Source organism: Myxocyprinus asiaticus, chromosome 29 (assembly GCF_019703515.2).
Source record: "Myxocyprinus asiaticus isolate MX2 ecotype Aquarium Trade chromosome 29, UBuf_Myxa_2, whole genome shotgun sequence".
NCBI classification, from domain to species: domain Eukaryota; kingdom Metazoa; phylum Chordata; class Actinopteri; order Cypriniformes; family Catostomidae; genus Myxocyprinus; species Myxocyprinus asiaticus.
In genome coordinates, this window is record NC_059372.1 from 28,294,113 (window position 1) to 28,313,499 (window position 19,387).

At 38.2% G+C, this 19,387-nt stretch overlaps 1 protein-coding gene and 1 pseudogene across 1 annotated transcript; both read left to right on the top strand.

The window, feature by feature from the left end:
- Positions 1-2,058: 2,058 nt before the first annotated feature.
- Positions 2,059-11,093, top strand: lemd1 (LEM domain containing 1). Its single transcript, XM_051662705.1, has 10 exons — positions 2,059-2,424; positions 5,610-5,721; positions 6,117-6,254; positions 6,400-6,464; positions 6,794-6,856; positions 7,105-7,212; positions 7,701-7,796; positions 7,876-7,962; positions 9,394-9,458; positions 10,271-11,093. The coding sequence occupies exons 1-10, from the start codon at positions 2,233-2,235 to the stop codon at positions 10,566-10,568; spliced, it is 1,224 nt and encodes a 407-aa protein (XP_051518665.1). The 5' UTR covers positions 2,059-2,232; the 3' UTR covers positions 10,569-11,093.
- A 444-nt stretch (positions 11,094-11,537) lies between these two features.
- LOC127420247 (N-fatty-acyl-amino acid synthase/hydrolase PM20D1.1-like) lies at positions 11,538-16,260 on the top strand (annotated as a pseudogene).
- Positions 16,261-19,387: the final 3,127 nt, after the last annotated feature.

Sequence of the window (19,387 nt, forward strand, 5' to 3'; positions counted from 1 at the left end):
TGAATATACCAAGTTAACTGTTCCTTGTGCTTAAATTGTACTTGTTTGACAAAACCAGAGTAGATTATTTTTGCGATTGTTGTTCTTACGCCATATATTCGGGTCTTTAGATAATGCTCATGTCACCTGAATGAAGTATGTCAGACATATATTCATACAACTCGCATGCAAACCTAAAAGAAACATATGTTTTGCTGGCAGATAAGTGCATTCTTCATCAAATACAGTACGTGGTATTGATGGGTCTTTCATGAACTAATCTTTAATGTGACTCAAAAGAATGAGTAGTCTGAGGTGCTTTCACACTGGCATTTTAGTTAGAAACAGAGCACTGTTCGCATGAATAATTGTTAATATGAAAGCTGTCATGCGGACCTGGGAGTGCACAGTGGTACCGAACCCGAGACTACAGGAGGTGGTCTGAGTTCGGTTGCAATGGAACTGTAGCGCGATTCGCGTGAATGTGAAAGCAACTCGGACTCGGGTACGCACTCGTTCAGGAAGTAAATTAACCTGCGCATGCGTTTTAGCCATCTATCTATCTATCTATACCTCTTATAAATACTATATATATATAAATACTATTATAGGTTATAAATATAGGGTATAACAGGAGATGACAGTGGTGATAACTTCACCTTGGACACGAGTGAGTAAGCGTGCAGTGTAAACAAAGATGCAAATGATGGGGGGAGATGGGGCACCGGGAACAATCGCACTCGGAATCGGACTGCAGCAAATGTGCCTAGTGTGAAAGCCCCCTCTGAGAGTGATTCGTTCATTTTGTGTTGGCCGCCTCCGTTTGTTCATTACGTGAAAACTGCATAATCGCTGTACAGGAAACAGAAATGATCAGTTCACCTTTCAACTCTTTTGGTTTGAGTTGTTCGTTCTTTTGTCATGTGACAGTCATATACGCTATGCATTGCACACACAGGAAACAGAAAGATTAGTTCACCTCTGGAATCATCTTGTCCAAGTCATTCGTTCTTTTGTCACGTGACATCGCATAGCGTATACGACTGTCACGTGACAAAAGAACGAATGACTTGGACAAGAAGATTCCAGAGGTGAACTAATCTTTCTGTTTCTCATAATTTGACCTTGGCTGCATTATCATTTTTTCCTTATTGTGATTACAATAAAAGTTTGCGTTAATAGACGTGTTGGGGGGGATTTGGCTATTGAAAATGTAACATTTTAATTGAATTCTGTTCAAATTAACAAAATAACTTGAATAAAGATTCGTTCATTTTGCTGAACGAGACTCAAAGATCAAAGTCAGTAAAATGATCCGACCTTCCCATCACTGGCACGCGTTTCCGGATGCAGTGTGACCGCCCCTTGTTTTTTGTTTTTTCAGGTAGGGAAGTGTTTTGTTTTAATTAGCTATTACATTTATCTTTATTGTTGATACATTTTTTTAATTCAAGCTCTGGTCTAAATAATTGTTACGAGAAAAACATGGAAACACTAACGATAAAATTATGTGATTCTCCTTGCAGTTGCCATTTCGTTGTAGAAATGGCGGGAAAACACCGAACTTGTGACGTTGTCACTATTTGGCAGAGGACCTCATGTCAGCACGCGGACATTTGAATACTATCCAGGTAAAATTAAACCACAATTTGGTGCTATTTTTGTTTTGTTTTTTGTTTTGTTTTTTTTTCCACTTTGTCCATAGCAATTACACACCTGAATCTAGCATGGCGAGTTTCTTAAAGCGAAATGGCAAAAACCAAAGGGAATGTAACACGTGTAATAAATTCACGTTAATCTAATCTGTATTTGTTAAATACCAAACCTAAACAATCTAGCTTTTCATTTAATGCCTAAATCAACCGCAAGCCACTAATTTGAAAACCCTAAAATCTTAGACAACCTCACTTAAATGTTGTTTGATACTCACGTATGACTTAAATGGTTTCTGCTTGAAAATGGTTGGTTTTAATGAATTGTTTTTATGGTGGAAAGCGTCTGGCTTTTTAAACGAACCATATGCATGAATGGATCAACGGGATTGTCTGAGCTGTGTAAATAGTGAGGCCTCTGTGTGATGAGTGAACAGCTGTTGGTGGCACGGCTGTTTGGACTTGGAGAAAACCAGTGAGCTGCCTACCTATAGACCGCCTCTTTGGAGGAACAGCCGACAGTTAATTCAGTGGTGGACCATTGGAAATAATTTTAAATTGTATTAGCTAGCTCTCACGCCTGCTGCAGTTTCTAACTGACATGCCGGTGTTTGTGGAAGACCCCGCTCAGTTCTCCAAAGAGAGACTCAAGTCGGAGCTGACAGCGCATAATGTGGAGTTGCCCCCAGCGGAGAGCAAGAAACACGTATATGTGGAGCTATATCTGAAATACGTGAAGAAAAACAGCACTGATTTCTCTAGTGATGAAGAGGAGGATCACCTTAATGACAGCGTGAGTTAAAGAGACCAGCCGTAGAGGTCACATTATTAATCTTCATTCCCGAAGACAGACTCTCTCTCTCCTTGACAGTGTTTTGAAATGTAGTACACTATCTCGGATATTGCAGACTTTTTTTTTTTTTTTTTGTCTTAGGATTCCCCAAACTGTTTTCTATGCACAACCATTTGTGTATCCAACGGTTGCTCACAAGGTGGCGTGATTGAAGTTGAATGATTTGTGCCGTGAATATTCATACCCATATGTTCTTTGCTTTCATGCCAACACAAAGCTGTCAGGGAATTTGTAGGTCATTGGCTGTCAGCTCCCAACTGCAATGAAATAAGTATGCATGTGTGTCAAAACATCAAAGATTTTGCAGTTCTGTTAAAATTGGCATTCTTTTTTTTTTTTTTTTTTTTCTGACATTGAAACATGAGTCCAAAGAGCTGTAGAATTGGGCTCCAGCTGTCTCTCTCTCTCTCACACACACACACACACACACACACACACACACACACAGAAAGTAACTGATCTCTAGCAGCATGCAAGACCATTGCAGGTGTGTGTGGGTCAGGGGACCCTCAAAGGGGGCTGGGGAATCTGGGTCAGAGCCATCTTATACTCAGGTGTCAAATTCTTAGTATATGATTAGAAGCACTGAGCTCACTTGTCTGTACATGATGACCAAAGTGTTGTCACCCTCTTGCAACACGTCTTTGCTTGGTGCATGAGTTAGCAGTTTCATTTCTATACTTAAACTATGTTAGGGGTGTTCAATATGGCCAAAACATCTAACATTTTAGAATCTTATTTTAATTATAATCTATTATTATTATGGTGTGGATCAACTGTGCATGTACAAGATGTTTAGAATCTGTTTGGTATGTGTAGTAAAAACCAAGATGTTTGAGCCTATATTTATTTTTTACAGCAAGTGCAATAGCCTCAATAGTTGTAATAGCTTCAAACCATCAGTTTATGCTGGGGTGATAGATTCAAGGAATATTATGGGTTTAGTACAAGTTAAACTCAATCATAATTTTGATTACCAAAAAAGTGAGGCACTTATAATGGAAGTAAATGGGGGCCAATTCATAAACTTTAAAATACCCACCGTTTCAAAAGTATTGCCACAAGACACAAGCAATGTCATTGTTGTTTACATGGTTTTAGTGTAATAAAATAGAATACTAACCATTTATTTGTAAAGTTGTATCCAATTTTAAAATTTCGTTGCCATGACAGCGTAACGCTGTAAACCCTAAAACGACCGTAAAAACGATGATTTAAACAACAGCTCAAATAATACACAAGTTTTAACAGAAGATTTAATGTAAGTGCTTTTATACAATTATAAGCTTCACATTTCTGCCTTTTAAGCCCTCCAAAAATTGGCCCCATTCACTTCCATTTTAAGAAACTCACTGTAACCTCGATTTTTGCTTTTTTTAAAGGAGGTAATCAACACCGTGGCACAAATGCTGTTGAATGAACTTAACTTGTATTGAACCAGAAATATTTCTTTCAAATACACACTGTTTCAAAAGTATAGCCACAATATGTAAGCATTATACACGCTGTGGCAAACAACATTGCGCCAAACACCAGTCCAAGTATACAAAGATATAATCCAATTATCCAGGTGCGTAGATCCAAAAATATGCAAACGAAAGGAATGATGAATTCGCACTCGAAAACGGGCTAAATCTCACATCAGTTTATTTCTACAGAGGCCCCAACAGAGTAAAAAAAATTAGCAAAAAAGTGCCAAGTGCAGAAGCAAAATGTTTTTGGGTTTACCCCTTCATAAAAATACCTATGAGCACACACCTGCAATCATTTATAGTACAAGCCTTTACCGTAAACATTCTAATATTAAGCATGTAACTGGTTCAAACATCAAAAGTCAAGACAAGTAGTTGTATATGTTCCAAGAAATAAAAACACATTACATTTTAGGATCAAATATACATTATTTCCAATTGATATAAAAACAATATGTACATTGATATAGTAAGGAAATTTTGTACAGCCCCATTGTTTCTAATTTTCATCCATTAAATAAATAAATTGATGTGAGATTTAGCCCATTTTTTAGCCTATTTTATGTCTTGGTGTACTCAACATGCCACAAATGCTGTCGCTTGAGCTTGTTTTGTATTGAAACTGGAACATTGCTTTAATGCAATACAGTGTTAATGACTCCGAACAGATGGCATTTCTGTGATATTACATCACAATAATGCAAATTGCTTTTTTTTGTTTATTAATTCACTGTCAAATTTCTCAGTACTACTGTAAATTGAGAACATCATGAAGTTATCGTAAGCCATCTTTACACTGCAAAGGTGGCACAGAAGCTGCATCCGAATTGGCATTTGGGTGTATTTACACAGACTGTTTAATGCCGCTCTGAGATGGCATATTGCATTTACACAGTGATTAAAACTGCATTAGTACTGTTCTGAGATTAATGTTTTAAATATAAAATTATGAATAGACATTTTAAATGAAAGAAAATATTAATTTTAAAAATTAAATTAAATTATGAAATGTATGCTCTATCATGACTACAACAAATAAGGCTTCTATGATGCTGCATTTCATTTACACAGAACCAAAGCAGCATCAGAACTACTTCTGATAATCAGGGCTGAGGTGGGTCAGAGCAGCCATCATTTAGTCTGGCTTTTAGGCTCCATTGCATCTTTACAAATAATTTTGAGCAGGCATAGAGCAGTCCTAACTTGGCTGTGAAACTTTCTATGTGGACTTTGTACATACTTGATTTAATGAGATTTAAATCTTTTCTGTGCTTCTGGACTTAAACTAGTTTTTAATCATCTACTGTAAGACACAGCAAAAGTTTTTGCTCAAGTTTGCTAAAAACCGAAGAACTCTCTTTAGCCTTATGGCTTGGGAAACTACTACAGCAGCTAATATTGGATGTGGGATGTGACCCCTTTTCAGAATCTGTCAATGCAGATGCGAAGGCAGAAAAAGCCTCAGAACAAGAGTCTGTTGAGGATTGCGAGAATGGAGGTTCACCCTTTGGCAAGCTAGTGTCAGCGTATGTTTATTAGATTATGCTAAAATGTGCTGATTCCACACTGTGCTGTGATGAAGTGCTATAATTTCACTGCCTCAACAGTATTTTTGATTAAATAGTGTGATGTTGTGTGTATTTCACTGTACAGTCAGAGGAAGAGAGAGAAGAGTCATTAGTCATGGCAGACCTGGGCTTACTGACTGATGATCAGCTGAAAGCCAAACTGCTCCAGTATGGATTCAAAACTGGACCCATTGTAGGTCAGTCCATCCAAATTAAAGACCTTTCCTTTTAAAATGGAAAAATAAATAAATAAATAAAATGGGAGAAACAATCTGCATCAAGCAGAATTGCAAAAAAGTTTCCCAACATTCAATCTGTCTTCCATTTGGTCAGGCAAACAGATAGTCCAGCCAGCCCATAACTCAATCCACTGGTTTTGAGCCAGTGTTGTTGTGCCAGGTTGGGTGGAAGGCTCAAACAAACAGAGCTATGTTTTGATCGTACCCACAAATGGCTTGCTTACTGTATAGTTGACAGCACATTTAGCTGGGATTGGAGAAAGTGTTTTAACTTTAAGAAAACTTTTAACTCTCTGGCATATCAGATTGTAAAGAGTTTATCTGTCTTTAAAAATGTTGTGTGTTGTGAACAGCTTCCACTAGAGCCTTATATGAAAAGAAGCTACACATGCTGATGGACTCTCCAGCACAGGCATCACTGCAAAGGGTTAATGGCACAGCTGATGGAGGCCAGTACTCTGACAGCGAGGAAGAGGAGGATAAGGAATCTGGTAGGCAACAGCATTGTATGACTCCCAAATGGTTTTTTCAGCCTTAAATTTATTTTTATTCATTTTATTTTCTGTAATGAGTTTTTGTTATTGTACTTGCTGGTAATACATAATTTTTTTTTTTTTTTTTTGTATGTATCTGTAGAGTCTGAGATTCTTCCTGAAATGGTGTCCAAGACTGAGAATGAGACCAGCAAAACGACTAGCAGAGTGAGTTCACGATTCAGCATACACCTATGTTCATCTTTATCTTAACTGACTGCTCATCTATAAGTGTGTTGATCATTAACATGGATAGCTGTCCTGTTGATCAAATCTGTATGTGCAAAGAGGTCAAACAGCCTGCTGTCATTCACTTTCTTTGTGTAACATGATAAATTATGAATGTGGCTGATGCCTAGAGACGGACACTGTTCATGTAATTTGATGGAATGTAATAATGGAATTTCAGTATTGTGAATAATGGCACCAATTTATGATTAGAGTCGGTATGACATTAAATCATGATGTATGTTATACTGTGTTTTCTGATTCCACAGCTGGGGAGGTTCTGTCAGAGCAGAGATTTTTATCCACAGTGCTTTGTACCCTCTGGCGGAATGGTAAATGTACATTCTGAACAGTCTCTTCTTATACGTTTCTGCAATGGATAAGGGGCCAAAGGCACAGATTTTGATTCTTTCACACACTGCTCTGCTATGTAAAATAATATCAGATTCACGTGACTGTTTGGTTTGATTCCATTGCACTAAATGATTGTGGGGTTTTTGCTATTACAGCTGATTGAGTCATTTGTCAATCATTTGTCATATTGCTTCATAAACACAGTTTGGCCCTTTGTAACATGCAGGGAAAGACTCAGCACAAGTCATCCGACAGCAGCCAAAATGGGTCTTTGGTTCAAACTGGGTCACCGTACAGGTCCTTCAGCATCTCCCAGATGGTGGAAGAGGGGAGTGTGTGTGTGTTGAGAATGTGTGAACTAAGAATATCAGTAATTTTGCAGCCTCATGGCCATGGCCAAATCACAGTTGTGCTGATATTCAGTACAATAACGTGATTGTGAGTGTTCTATTACTTTTATTTTTAATTTGGCCAGTTAGGTTTTTTTTTTCCACTAACAAAAATGATTCCAGAAGAAGCAAAAGCAGGATCAACAGTTCCGTGTCGCTGAGCAACACACAGACTAGCAGCTTGCCTGGAACACCGCAAACACAGACAAGCGAAGTGATACAAACAGTGAAGCATCCCAGTATCAGCGTTCTTGGAACTCCACTTGACAAATCAGATTAGAGGACCAGAATTAACTGTTGTATGACGAAAGTTATGGGATAATTGTCAATGGTCCAGTGTATAGTATATGTCTAGTACATTTGAATTTGGTTTGGTTACGTAGTTTTGGGAGTCTTGTGTGTTGTTGTGGGATTGTACTCATTTTGTCTGCAGATTGAGAACAGATTCAGTCCTCAGTCACAACACACAGAGATTGAGAGGAGATCCAGTCAGAGAACTGAGCTTACGGTGGACAGCAGAGCCCTGCGGGTTTGTGGCCACACACACAATAACTTGTCTACAACAGCAATGCTCAACAAATCTGACAAAACTCTGCTTTTCTCATCAGAACTTCATGAGGCTGGACAAAAACACCATGACTGGCAGATCTCTGTGTTTAACACCTCAATCACCCCATCAGAAACAAACTGTCACAGTAACTGCTTTTTTCCCCCTTCAACCTTACTTCTCTCTCCTCAGGGTCTGTCTTTGTTTGTTTGCACTGTTTCAGTGGATGTTTAATTCAGCAGACATACTGCATTGCCAGAAGTCTAATGGGCTTTCACACTCCTCCTCTGTCCTTCGGGAAATCCCTCTGAATTCTCTAGCATTTCATTTTTATTATTGCTTCATTTCCTTTCCAGATCTGAGTGTTCTAACTTGAGTGAAATGTACAAAGACAAAACCCAAACATTGGCATCCTTCTTTTTATTTAATAGTTTTTAGACAGTCTGTTTTATTTTCTCTTTTTCCTCCTGATTCAAAGGCAGGCTGTTGAACAAAGGTACTGTAATGCATAACCATAGTGAGTCTGTCAGAGGAAAGTGCTCAGAACTCATTTGAGTCATATCAAAGGGCTTGCTTTATTTTTTCTGACACTCATGTGCCTTAGATCCTGTATTGTTGAGCTGCTGCTGCTGTTCTGTGTTTTCACTGTGTCCATCTTGCTTTTAATAATTTGTGTATTTTCCACATGCCAGCTTTTTTTTTAAATTTATTTATTTTTTTTAATCTGTCACATTTTGTTCTTGAGACTGGGCTTGTATTCCTCTGTCCCTTTTCATTCTATCCTACAAGTTTTTTGTGACACCTGGTTCACTCTTTTTCTCCCATACCCTTTCCATGTCTTATGCAAGGTGTACTCTTTAAAAGACCCAATGAAATTGGTTGAGGATTGTAGTTTTCTTGTGTTGATGTATTTCCTATTAAAATAGAAAGTTTGGGCAGAAAGTTAAACATGATTCGCTCTGCTTTTGCTTCTCAAAATTAGGTGATATATATATTTTTTTTTTTTTTTTTTTTTTTTGGGGGAGTGGAGTATTCACCCCCAAAGGCATCAATATTTTTTGTCAATTTTCCCAGAAGAGACAGACCAAATTTAAATGCTTATACCTGCTAATTTCAATAAGCCTAATTTTGTCAGCTTTTATGAATACCCTAGCACATAGATGGCCTCAAAGATGACAGAAATGGACTAAAAGCCACTAAACTCCTAATTTGATTTAATTGGTCATTTAAAGGGATAGTTCACCCAAAAATGAAAATACTATCATGATTTACTCAACCTCATGGCATTCCAAACCTGTATGACTTTCTATCATGGCACACAAAAAGTAGGCAAATGTTAGGGACAGACAACCTTTAGTCACCATTCACTTTCACTGTATTGAAAAACAATACCATGAATTGTGAATGATGACTAAAGCTAGCATAATTTCAGTCTAACACTTGTGTTCTACAGAAGAAAGTCATACAGGTTTTGAACAATATGAGGTTGAGTAAATTATGTCAGAATTTTTATTTTTGGGCTGAACTATCCTTTCAATTCAATGTGCTTTTCTGATTTCATCTGTGTTTTGGCCTCCAGGAACCTGCAACCGATGTTCTTACAGAGATGTTCGCTGGCACTGTCAAAACTCCCACTGGAATCTAGTGAGTACCACCTGTGAAATTGTTAAGGCTAGGGTATATAACAGACGCATGTTTTGTTTTCGGATCTTTAGTGTTTCCACTCGCAACGGAGTATGATCTTAGTGGATAATGTGATGTTTAGCATATTAAATTTGTTAAAAAATAATCAAAAAAGCATGTGGCTCCATAGTGCTGATACTTTAGACATTGCCTCACTCATCAAATTTTAAGGTGTGGATGGATGTTGTGAAACTACACCACTATCACTAGGTAAGCTGATATAATTTTAACTTCGAGTTGTGAAAGCCAACAGCTGCACAAGGTGAACTCATTTTTGCTCCAACCTACACTTAAAATGGTTGTTGTTCTCCATCTTGAATAGTCGTATTGGTAGTATCTTGTGGAGACCCGAACCAGACAACAGCCCAGCGGCAACCATGGCGCCGACCAGTGTTTAGTCAGGAAATCTGTGGATACCCAAAATATACTCCTTTGACTGCGAGCCCAAATGAACACGTTTGACGCATGCCCACTATGACTCCTTTGTCACACTGTTTTTTATCACAGTCTAACGGCACATGCATGCGCAGACGATGCGCATAGACGCGGACTCCACATGCAGCCTTGTTTTTTGAGACACGTGGACAGTCCGCGTCTTTGCGCATCATTGGTGCATGTACCTGCCGTTGACTGTCCTAAAACACTTTGCACGAGATGTACCGGCACATGGAAATCCGAAGTACACTTTGGCCTATATATTTTTTTTAAATTATTTGATCAGTAATTTTGACAACCTATTTTCATTCTAATGTCTTTGTTTTTCCTGTCTCCAGCGCCACGAAGAGACGGCCTATAAAGGGAGCCGCAGGCCGTCCTGTGCAGTTTAAATACCAAGATTTGCCACTACTGAGTCCCACTACACTGGAAAGGCAGGAGATTCAACAGCACCTGGTGCCTTTGTGGGTTCAGACCGTGGTTTTTCTACTGGTGGTGTGTCTGTTCTGCCTCATCTACTTGTACATGAAAAAGCCACTCTTCAATCCGTTTACTGCTCTGCTGGATGGTCTACATGAAGAACCTGCTTTCATATCCAACTCGCAGGCCACTCCCGCAACTGATGCTCCAGCTTAGGTTAACTATACTGAGAAGATACTGATGCTTTAAGAAGTTATGGAAAGATCAGTTCCTTCTAGTTCATCTCAGGTTCTATTCAGCTAAGCGTCCTCTCTTCTGGATTTTAACTTCTAAATTCATCTCTGTTAGAAAAACTGTGTGTAATTGCGTTTACGAAACTTCCTGCTTAAGATAATCATCCTTGTGAACTGGTCTCAGGAAACTTGGTATCATTAGTCTTCATGAAATTAAAGGAGCACTATATCATAGCATCACTCAGATGCAGCATTTTTCTTACCACATACATTGTGTATGTTGTTGTAAGTAGTACTGTGCATGGAGTGTATGTTTTGCCTGGTTGATCTTTTACCAGATATATGTATTTTATACAGGTTGTTTTCCCCATTTGAAAGTTGTTTGGGTTATATGTACTGATGTGTTCATTCAACCTGGAAAACTTACTGAACTCTTGATGGAACATTGAATTCAATTTTAAAAATTGTGTACTGGGTTTATTTGTGAATAAATACATTTAAGATTAAGTCTGTGTGTGTGTGGTCAGTGGCAAAGATTTACAGTTTTGTTTTTTTTAAACAAATATTTTGACAAAGTAGAATATAACTAGGTATGGAAGTATATAAATGACAAATGTCTTTGGAACTGAACTGCACTAACTGAAAAAAAAATAATCACTAAAGTGCTTGCATTTTGGGGGGGATGCAATTTCACATGGCTGTATATTTAAGCTGTGAATATTTCAATTGATCACTTCCCCATTAAAAATTCAATAATAAATATAAATCTTCCAAAGTTTAGTTCCAAAATGTATATATTTTTTTCATCTTTATTATTCAATCAGTAATATTCGGTCCATTATATTTCACTTTGCAAATTCACCTCTAAAATTACCACTTTGTGGTAAAGCCTAGTAGCAGTGAGTGAAGATTGTGCATCTGTACTGCACCCTGATCATGCAAAGATAGTAAGATGACTGTCATTCCTACTGAACTTACTGAAAGTTGAAGGCCAAATTCACTAAGAGGACACTTTTAAAGTTTTTGATAAAGTTTTTGATTAAGTTTCAGTTTTGTTTCTTGTTATAGGTCGGACATTTTCATTTAAGGTGAACACAAAGCTTGGACAATGGGAAAATACAACCACCATTTATCCTGATTTAAGTCCTGAACAGGGAAAGGAACTGCTGGCAAATTTTAAAAGTAAAACACAAACTACAAAAACTACAGTCAGTATTTGTCACAAATGTATACCCTTTCCCATCCTTTATACTTTTTTGTGAATTATTTGTTTGAGGGAGGCGTTTATTATGTAGCATTTATAGGGGTATTTGTTATTATAATGTGTAGTTGATATACACTATATTGCCAAAAGTATTCGCTCATCTGCCTTTAGATGCATATGAACTTAAATGACATCCCATTCTTAATCCATAGGGTTTAATATGACGTCGGCCCACCCTTTGCAGCTATAACAGCTTCAACTCTTCTGGGAAGGCTTTCCACAAGGTTTAGGAGTGTGTTTATGGGAATATTTGACCATTCTTCCAGAAGCGCATTTGTGAGGTCAGACACTGATGTTGGACGAGAAGGCCTGGCTCGCAGTCTTCGCTCTAATTCATCCCAAAGGTGCTCTATCGGGTTGAGGTCAGGAATCTGTGCAGGCCAGTCAAGTTCTTCCACACCAAACTCGCTCATTCATGTCTTTATGGACCTTGCTTTGTGCACTGGTGCGCAGTCATGTTGGAACAGGAATGGACCATCCCCAAACTGTTCTCACAAAGTTGGGAGCATGGAATTGTCCAAAATCTCTTGGTATGCTGAAGCATTCAGAGTTCCTTTCACTGGAACTAAGGGGCCAAGCCCAGCTCCTGAAAAACAACCCCACGCCATAATCCCCCTCCACCAAACTTCACAGTTGGCACAATGCAGTCAGACAAGTACCGTTCTCCTGGCAACCGCCAAACCCAGACTCGTCCATCAGATTGCCAGATGGAGAAGCGTGATTCGTCACTCCAGAGAACGCGTCTCCACTGCTCTAGAGTCCAGTGGCGGCATGCTTTACACCACTGCATCCGACGCTTTGCATTGCACTTGGTGATGTATGGCTTGGATGCAGCTGCTCGGCCATGGAAACCCATTCCATGAAGCTCTCTACACACTGTTCTTGAGCTAATCTGAAGGCCACATGAACTTTGGAGGTCTGTAGCGATTGACTCTGCAGAAAGTTGGCGACCTCTGCGCACTATGCGCCTCAGCATCCGCTGACCCCACTCTGTCATTTTACGTGGCCTACCACTTCGTGGCTGAGTTGCTGTCATTCCCAATCGCTTCCACTTTGTTATAATTCCACTGACAGTTGACTGTGGAATATTTAGTAGCGAGGAAATTTCACGACTGGACTTGTTGCACAGGTGGCATCCTATCACAGTACCACGCTGGAATTCACTGAGCTCCTGAGAGCGGCCCATTCTTTCACAAATGTTTGTAGAAGCAGTCTGCATGCCTAGGTGCTTCATTTTATACACCTGTGGCCATGGAAGTGATTGGAACACCTGAATTCAATTATTTGGATGGGTGAGCGAATACTTATGGCAATATAGTGTATGTGTTATTTTCCTGTTACTGACAAAAAAATAATAATTCTCATGACCACGTTTACATGCAGAATATTCGGAATTGTAATTTTGTCATATTTCGAATATGTAGGCCTATGTGTCGTGTAAACGTGTTAACCCAATTGCCTTAACCAGATTATATATTCCGATTACTAGAATAAGACATCTGTCATTTGGCTATATGAATTATAATTAGAATTATTTAGTTGATTAAATTACTGCTTAGAATAATTATTAATCAGTTGGAAAAGAATGTACATGCTTATGCGAATGCCGATTACCATGTAAACAGAAATATACTGATGGTCCAATTCTCATGCATTCCGTTCATCTCTCTCATAGAGGCAATTCAGATTCCCACAGTGTCATTTTAAGAGACAGCAGAACACGAGCGCCCTGCATGAATTTGACCTGCTGCTGAGAAGGGGTGAGATTCTTAGATCCAGCACCAAATGAGCAATGTTCTCCAAAGCATGGGACCACTTGCTGTTAATTTCTTGATTCCTTTTGCGTGATATTGATGATATTAATTTGTTGTGTTTCTCACAGTCTTCCCAAAGGTCTTCTCATCCAGCCTTGTACAACATGAAGCAATATCAAACTACAGCCACCTGTTTACAGTGTCAGGGAGTGATCCCTATTTGGAGCCATATATGCTACTGGCACACAATGATGTGGTGCCAGCTGATGAGTTGGATGGATGGGACGCTCCCCCTTTCTCTGCACAAGAGATCAATGGCTTTGTTTGTGGGCGAGGGACCATCGCTGATAAACAGTCCTTGATGGTATGGTGAATAAATAGCAGTGAAGTGTGTCATTTCTGTGACTTTAGCGACACCAAACAGAATAATGATTATTTTACAGAAACGGATAGTTATGCCCCAAACTCAGGCCACTGGTTGAGCCAATGTTGCTGGTCAGGATGCTCAGACAAGCAGAGAAATGTTTTGATAGCGCTACAGTTTTACATGTTTTTTTTGGGGGGGAAATCAACCTACAAATTTACTTTGCATATTAAGCTGAGATGGAAGTATTTTAACACCTTTAAAACAATGCTACGTGTTCAGTGCAATCTCCTACTAACTGCAATAATATGTGCTCTTAAAGGGGATCCTTCAGGTGATGGAATATCTATTGGAACTAGGTTACACCCCACAGCAAAGCTTCTACATTGGTTTGGGTCATGATGAAGAGGTCGGTCTCAGGGTCATTTCTGCACAACTTCAATATGCTAACCATAATTTAGCAGAAAGTTTCTCTTGATGCAGCCGTTTATTAATTTCTCAGTTACTTGGCTTACATGGTGCAGTAAATATTGTGAATCTGTTGAAGAGCCGTGGGGTGACGCTACAGTATGTTTTAGATGAAGGTCTTACAATTATGGATGGTATTGTAGATGGCCTGGATGGACATGCCATTGCCCTGTGAGTCACATAATTTAAGGAGCAACTGCAGTAATGTAATCATTTGATATTATAGTGTATAATGTATGCCTGGTGTTTGTGTGTGTGTCAGTGAGAAGAGCCAAGCCACAGTAAAGCTGAGTGTTATTAGCACTCCAGGACATTCATCCATGCCTCCTAAAGAGAGCAGTATTGGCATCTTGGCTTCAGCGTTCAGAAGGTCAGAAGAAACTTCTAAAACACTTTAATATTTAAAACCTAATTTATCCCTGTCGTTTGCAAAACATCCTCAAAACCACTGTGTTACACCAAGTTATAAAGTAAGCTAAAGATAATTTAGCCTTTTTTGTCATAACCTTTCCCAGTTTGGAGAAGAACCGGATGCCCAAACTCTTTGGCCATGGTCCTGAGCGTGCCACATTTGAGCAGCTGGCACATAAGGTACAACAAAACATATCACAACACATCATGCATTTCACTTCTATAATAACTGAATTGCTGTATGTACAAAAAGCTGTTTCTCATCTTTTGTTTTGTAGTTTGGCTTGCCTCACAGAATGGTCATGGCTAATCTTTGGCTTTTCTCTTCACTGCTCAGCAGGTAGGCCATATTGCCTTTTTCACTCACTACAGTAGCTAATGAGTACATGCACTGATCTGTGGTAAAGTACATTCTCACTACATTTGCAGTATTTTGTAAGGACAGCCTGACACAAATGCCTTTGTGAGGACAACTACTCCTGTCACAATGTTTAACTTGGGTGTAAAGGTGGGCTGTAATTCACATCATTCTTATGACATGCACATAAAATCACTCTAAGCATAAATGTATATGTCTGATTATTTCTCTCTCTGTCTTTGACAGATTAATGTCATGCCAGCATAAGCTGAGGCTTTTGTCAATTTTAAGAGGTCAAGCTGTTACCAAAACAATGGTTTTGGCACATTTAGTTACTCTTTTAAATTACTCAATAAGTTGTTTATAGATTTTCCTTATTCCTTTTGAAGGTTCTGAAGCTGATTGAGTCCACCATATCAGATAAGCATGTAAAGGTGGAGCTGGCTGACGGATTCAACCCACTGCCCATCAGCTCCTATGATGAGCAAATGTTTGGGTACCAGATCATAACAAAAATGGTGCAGGACATTTTTCCTGAGGTCACCATGACCCCTAGTAAGTCAGTCAGCATTGTGCACGAAGAACTGATATTTGCTCCCTCTGCAAAGAGCTCAAGGGGCTTAAATGCTCTTTACATAGATCATTGACTCTTGAAGAGCCTGCCTCTACTCTTAGTTTTGTCAACAGTGTTACTCTATGATTTCCTCTCTCAGGTATTTGTATTGGCAACACTGACAGCCGTCACTACACAGAACTGTCTCCAGACATTTATCGTTTTGCCCCGTCATGGTACAAACCTGGTGATTCTGCAATGTAGGACACATGGGAATGCCACTCATGGTGACGCAGCAGGCAGACTCACATATGATAAAGAACTTCAAAGAACTAAACTGTTTGCACTCCCCCTTTAGATTCCATGGTGTGAGTGAGAGAATCGCCATTCAGAACTATGAAGAGATTGTGCTGTTCTACTTTCAGCTCATCCAGAATAGTGACATCAGAAACCTGTCATCACCTCGCACCTGACATAAATTGATCTCTTGCTGTGGTGTTTAAGATGAATTAACTTGAATATAAAATCTGTACAAAATGTTTATATACTGTAGACATTATGGCACTTTCTCAATAAACATTTATAGTATTTGCCTCTATAAATCACATCACAAGGCTGTTGTTGAACAGAAGTTTTTGGTTGTTGGAATGTTCCATGTGCCTAGAGTCCACCTTAGTCAAGTCCGAGTCTTTAAACAATCGAGTCTGAGTTGAGTCCGAGTCCAAAAGGGGCCGAGTCGGACTCAAGACCGAGTCCATAACAGTCCGAGTTGAGTACAAACAAATCGGTTCATGAATCTGAATTAAAACTGTAACCGTAAACTCAACATCAATATTTTAAGCTTATTTTAAACTTCACAATTAAGAAAAACAGTTTGTCAATATAAATGTAACAAAAACACCTCTGTTGCCTTTCATATTCACATTATGATTAGTATCCTGCTGAACAAACTTCAAAGTGGTTTCAGAATGAAAGCATATGCTTTAGGTGTATGACAACAAAACTGTCCTTCAACACACGTCTTATTCTGCTGACATTTCAATTATTTGTTGCTTTTTCCCCTCCACTCAAACATAGACTAAAGAAAATGAAAGCTGCGTTAGTCATTAAAACCAAGGTTATGTTTCGAATTTTAATTTAGTTTTTACTTCATTTTCAATCTGTCAATTCAATTTAATTTAGTTTTATTTAAAATTATCCCTATTATGGTTAGTTATATTATAATAGTCTATACTGAGATTTCTTTCTGAATCTTTTTTCTCTATCTGCCGACTGATTTGGGAAAATACAGTACATACAAATGAGTCAACACAGTAGTAATTAGCACTCGCTGAGAAGTTACATCTCACAATTTGACTGCAAATGCTACATCCAAAAACACTGGAAAAGCCCACTGCTAATATTAGGGCCATTTTGTCATGGACATTATTTTCTAGTTAATTTGTGTGAAAACGCACAATGCAGGACAGTTCTGTGTGCTGCTCGTGTACCTAAATCCCTGATGCTTCCATGTGCATCTCGCAACTGCTGCTGCAGAAGATTAAAATATATATATATATATTTGATATTTGCTTGAACGGCAGCCACGTTGGTCTGCAATCAGTCTGAAATCTTTAAATACCAACCAAAGAAAATTTAACTGAGCTCTTATTTAACTGCAAAAACATGGAGAATAATAATTTGAGTCATAAATTTAACAGAATTGTCCTTCAAAATTGTCAGAGATGTAGGCTAAAAAAGAAGTGCATAAGTTACCGGGTGGTTTATACTAAAAATAATTTTTCAAAAAAATAAAAATGTCATAACCAACTAAATTCATCTCGTAACATGAAGTTTAGCTTCATACACAAACTCTGTCATCGAATAATACATTTATTTTATAGTCTATAATTAAATTAGAAACAAAATATTTCACTGCTCAAAATATCCTAATATTTATTGTGCATGGTTGAATGTTGTGAATGGTGGACAAATGCTGTAAAAGAATGTATTTTAAGCAGCTTGTAAATGCTGTTTATCTGTTTAGAGTTGCTCTCTGCTTTAGCAATAACCCTTTTTCCCCGACTATTTGAAAAGTTAATTCATCAAGCTATTGTGGACCAGTTCAAGCTGACAACACTGTGTGGACCACAAGAGACTACAGAAGCCTACATGTGTAGATACATAAAATAATTAATATCCAATATTAATACTATTTTATATATTTTTATTTTGATGTGCTGTTTTTAGTAAACTTTGAGAGACATAATGTGGGTGACTTGACTCAATGAAGTTCTTGATTTTAAGTTTTTAACCACAATGAAACCGCAATGCAAGCACCGTCTTGGCTGCACAAACGCCACATGCAATTTTACCAGTTGTCAGGTCCCGTGTCATGTAAAACTGCCTTGTTTAGTTTCTATTACACTGGATACATACCCGTCTTTATGTTTTCATCATGCCAGCTACCTCGATAGTCGATGTTATACAGTAGTCTCTGTAGTAACATTCAAGAGTATCAGTTGATTGATGAGTGTGCCTGTGCACGTGCGAATGTGTGTGTGTGTGTGTGTGTGTGTGTGTGTGTATTCTTAAACACAGTGAAACAACTCTGGCTACATCTACGACTTCAGCGGCTAATACAGCTGCATGCAGACAGAGATGTGTTCGTTAATTTCTGTTTTGTTATTTTTATTTTCATTGCATCACAAATGTCATGGACTCAGCTGGACTCGGAAAAAAAATCCAGAGTACCAAAGGCTCGAGTCCGAGTCCAAACTAGAGGACCCCAACTCTACATGTGCCTTTAAGTGCCTGATTCAGTTTTGAAAATCCCTGTTTATTTCCTTAATTTACCTGAAATAATGTGAAATTGCATAATAATGAAGATTTACTTCAAGGATGAGTGCTTTTTATTAGGTACTGTAGGTTAGGTATTTCCCCTGGATGAGGGATATACTAACATTTCGATATGTTTTATTTTTAGTTAAATTGTCTTTATACAGCTCACTGATTCTGTGGTCAAAGTGATGTTTAGCCATGCCGAGGCAGTCTGTGAGCTGGCCAAATTACAAGGTTACCCGTACAATATCACTCTATCACTGTGAAACATGTAGATAACCGATAAGTTACATTACCTGCCTTTCATTTTCCTACCATGGAATGGTAGGAATAGCCTGGTCTTCTTCCAAATCTGTGTTTCCCAGTTGTTATTTTAACCCATTAATCCCAAAATTTCCCCAGTTGAGTGGGTACATGCAATCAAAAATGTTATATGAAAAAATTAAACTTGATTTCATTGCGTTCTATCCATTTAAATTTGTAAAATAGAAGTTTACTTAATACATTTGAGTTGGGACTACATGAATACTTTTTGTGGTATTAATTTAGCATTGATAAAACTGGGCAGGGGTTTAAATTTCCAGCATGGGATTCAAACAGTAGATTAAATGTTAACATTAAATGTTACAGTATTTTATGTGGATTAAATAGTTTTTTTTTTTTTTTTTTTTTTTTGTGGATTTATGTTGGAACCAGTGAGATTAAATGGGTTCATTTTAAGAATTCACAACTTCAAAAGGACAATGCATGCATTACCCTGCCGTTTTGATAGCTGTATGTGTTGAACAATGGTACTCCCAGTATCTTTAC

Excerpts from the sequence above, each read along its gene's own strand:
- lemd1 (XM_051662705.1), top strand. The coding sequence starts at position 2,233 with ATGCCGGTGTTTGTGGAAGACCCCGCTCAGTTCTCCAAAGAGAGACTC. Across the intron at positions 6,465-6,793 it reads CCAGCAAAACGACTAGCAGA|CTGGGGAGGTTCTGTCAGAG; the intron begins GTGAGTTCACGA and ends CTGATTCCACAG. Across the intron at positions 7,963-9,393 it reads ATCAGAAACAAACTGTCACA|GAACCTGCAACCGATGTTCT; the intron begins GTAACTGCTTTT and ends TTTGGCCTCCAG.